This window comes from Monopterus albus, unplaced genomic scaffold (genome assembly GCF_001952655.1).
Source record: "Monopterus albus unplaced genomic scaffold, M_albus_1.0 scaffold12.1, whole genome shotgun sequence".
NCBI classification, from domain to species: Eukaryota; Metazoa; Chordata; class Actinopteri; order Synbranchiformes; family Synbranchidae; genus Monopterus; species Monopterus albus.
Window position 1 is genome coordinate 5392561 of NW_018127892.1, and position 771 is coordinate 5393331.

At 39.4% G+C, this 771-nt stretch overlaps 1 protein-coding gene across 1 annotated transcript in view; it reads right to left on the bottom strand.

The window, feature by feature from the left end:
* The window catches only part of ppp2r2aa (protein phosphatase 2, regulatory subunit B, alpha a), a 13184-nt gene that overhangs the window by 8541 nt on the left and 3872 nt on the right, over window positions 1-771 (bottom strand). Inside the window, exons 4-5 of the mRNA XM_020590412.1 lie at window positions 507-713; window positions 206-318 (exon numbers count right to left, since the gene is read on the bottom strand). Coding sequence (XP_020446068.1) covers window positions 206-318; window positions 507-713 — 320 coding nt within the window. The remainder of the gene's footprint in view (window positions 1-205; window positions 319-506; window positions 714-771) is intronic.

Here is a 771-nt window from a genome sequence, read left to right on the forward strand (position 1 = left end):
GTGACACACCATGTCCTGCTCCATTTTTACTTGATTTCTAAGACAATGTGTAGTTTTAGTTAATGCACCTTTAAGGAATGGATGGAAAGTTTTATACAGAGCCTCGACTGTAGCTTACAATTACAAATCTGGCACATTAAAACTTGATTAATAGAACTGATGTTGTTCAACATTATTGAACATGTACACAGCAGCTTCTACACACCCGTAGTGTTGTGACAGTATTGGGATCTCGGTATCGCCCATCTTCTTCCTTCAAATTGTAACCCTCTGGTCTTTTGTCTCGTTCACTAATTTTCCACAGCTTTATGGTTTTGTCTGGCGATGAGAAAAGCATGAAAAAAGTCATCTTCAGAAACAGAAGAAAACTGTACATTTAGATTACTTGCTGCTAAATGGTCTTTGAAGAGAAAAGATGGCACAGTCTCTAATTAAAATGGCTAAATATCACCAAGTCATACTCACCACAGTGAGAGAGTTTAATCTGAATACAGTGGTTTACTTGCCATTTGTCGACAAAAGGAAATGTGCTGCATTTTTCTGAGGCAACCATCGAATCTTGTTGATCTTCTCTTCGATCTCAAGGCTTTTAAGGTAGTCAAACTCAGGCTCGTGGCTCTGGAAGGTGCTGTAAACATTGTACTCTCCTCGGCACTGTGGCTGATTCTTACTCTGAACAATGGTGGACCACAGATCTGACTTAATTTCAAGTAACAGAATAGAAATAGGCCTATGCTGAGAGAAAGAGTCAGCCGTTCAGCTCATGTATGA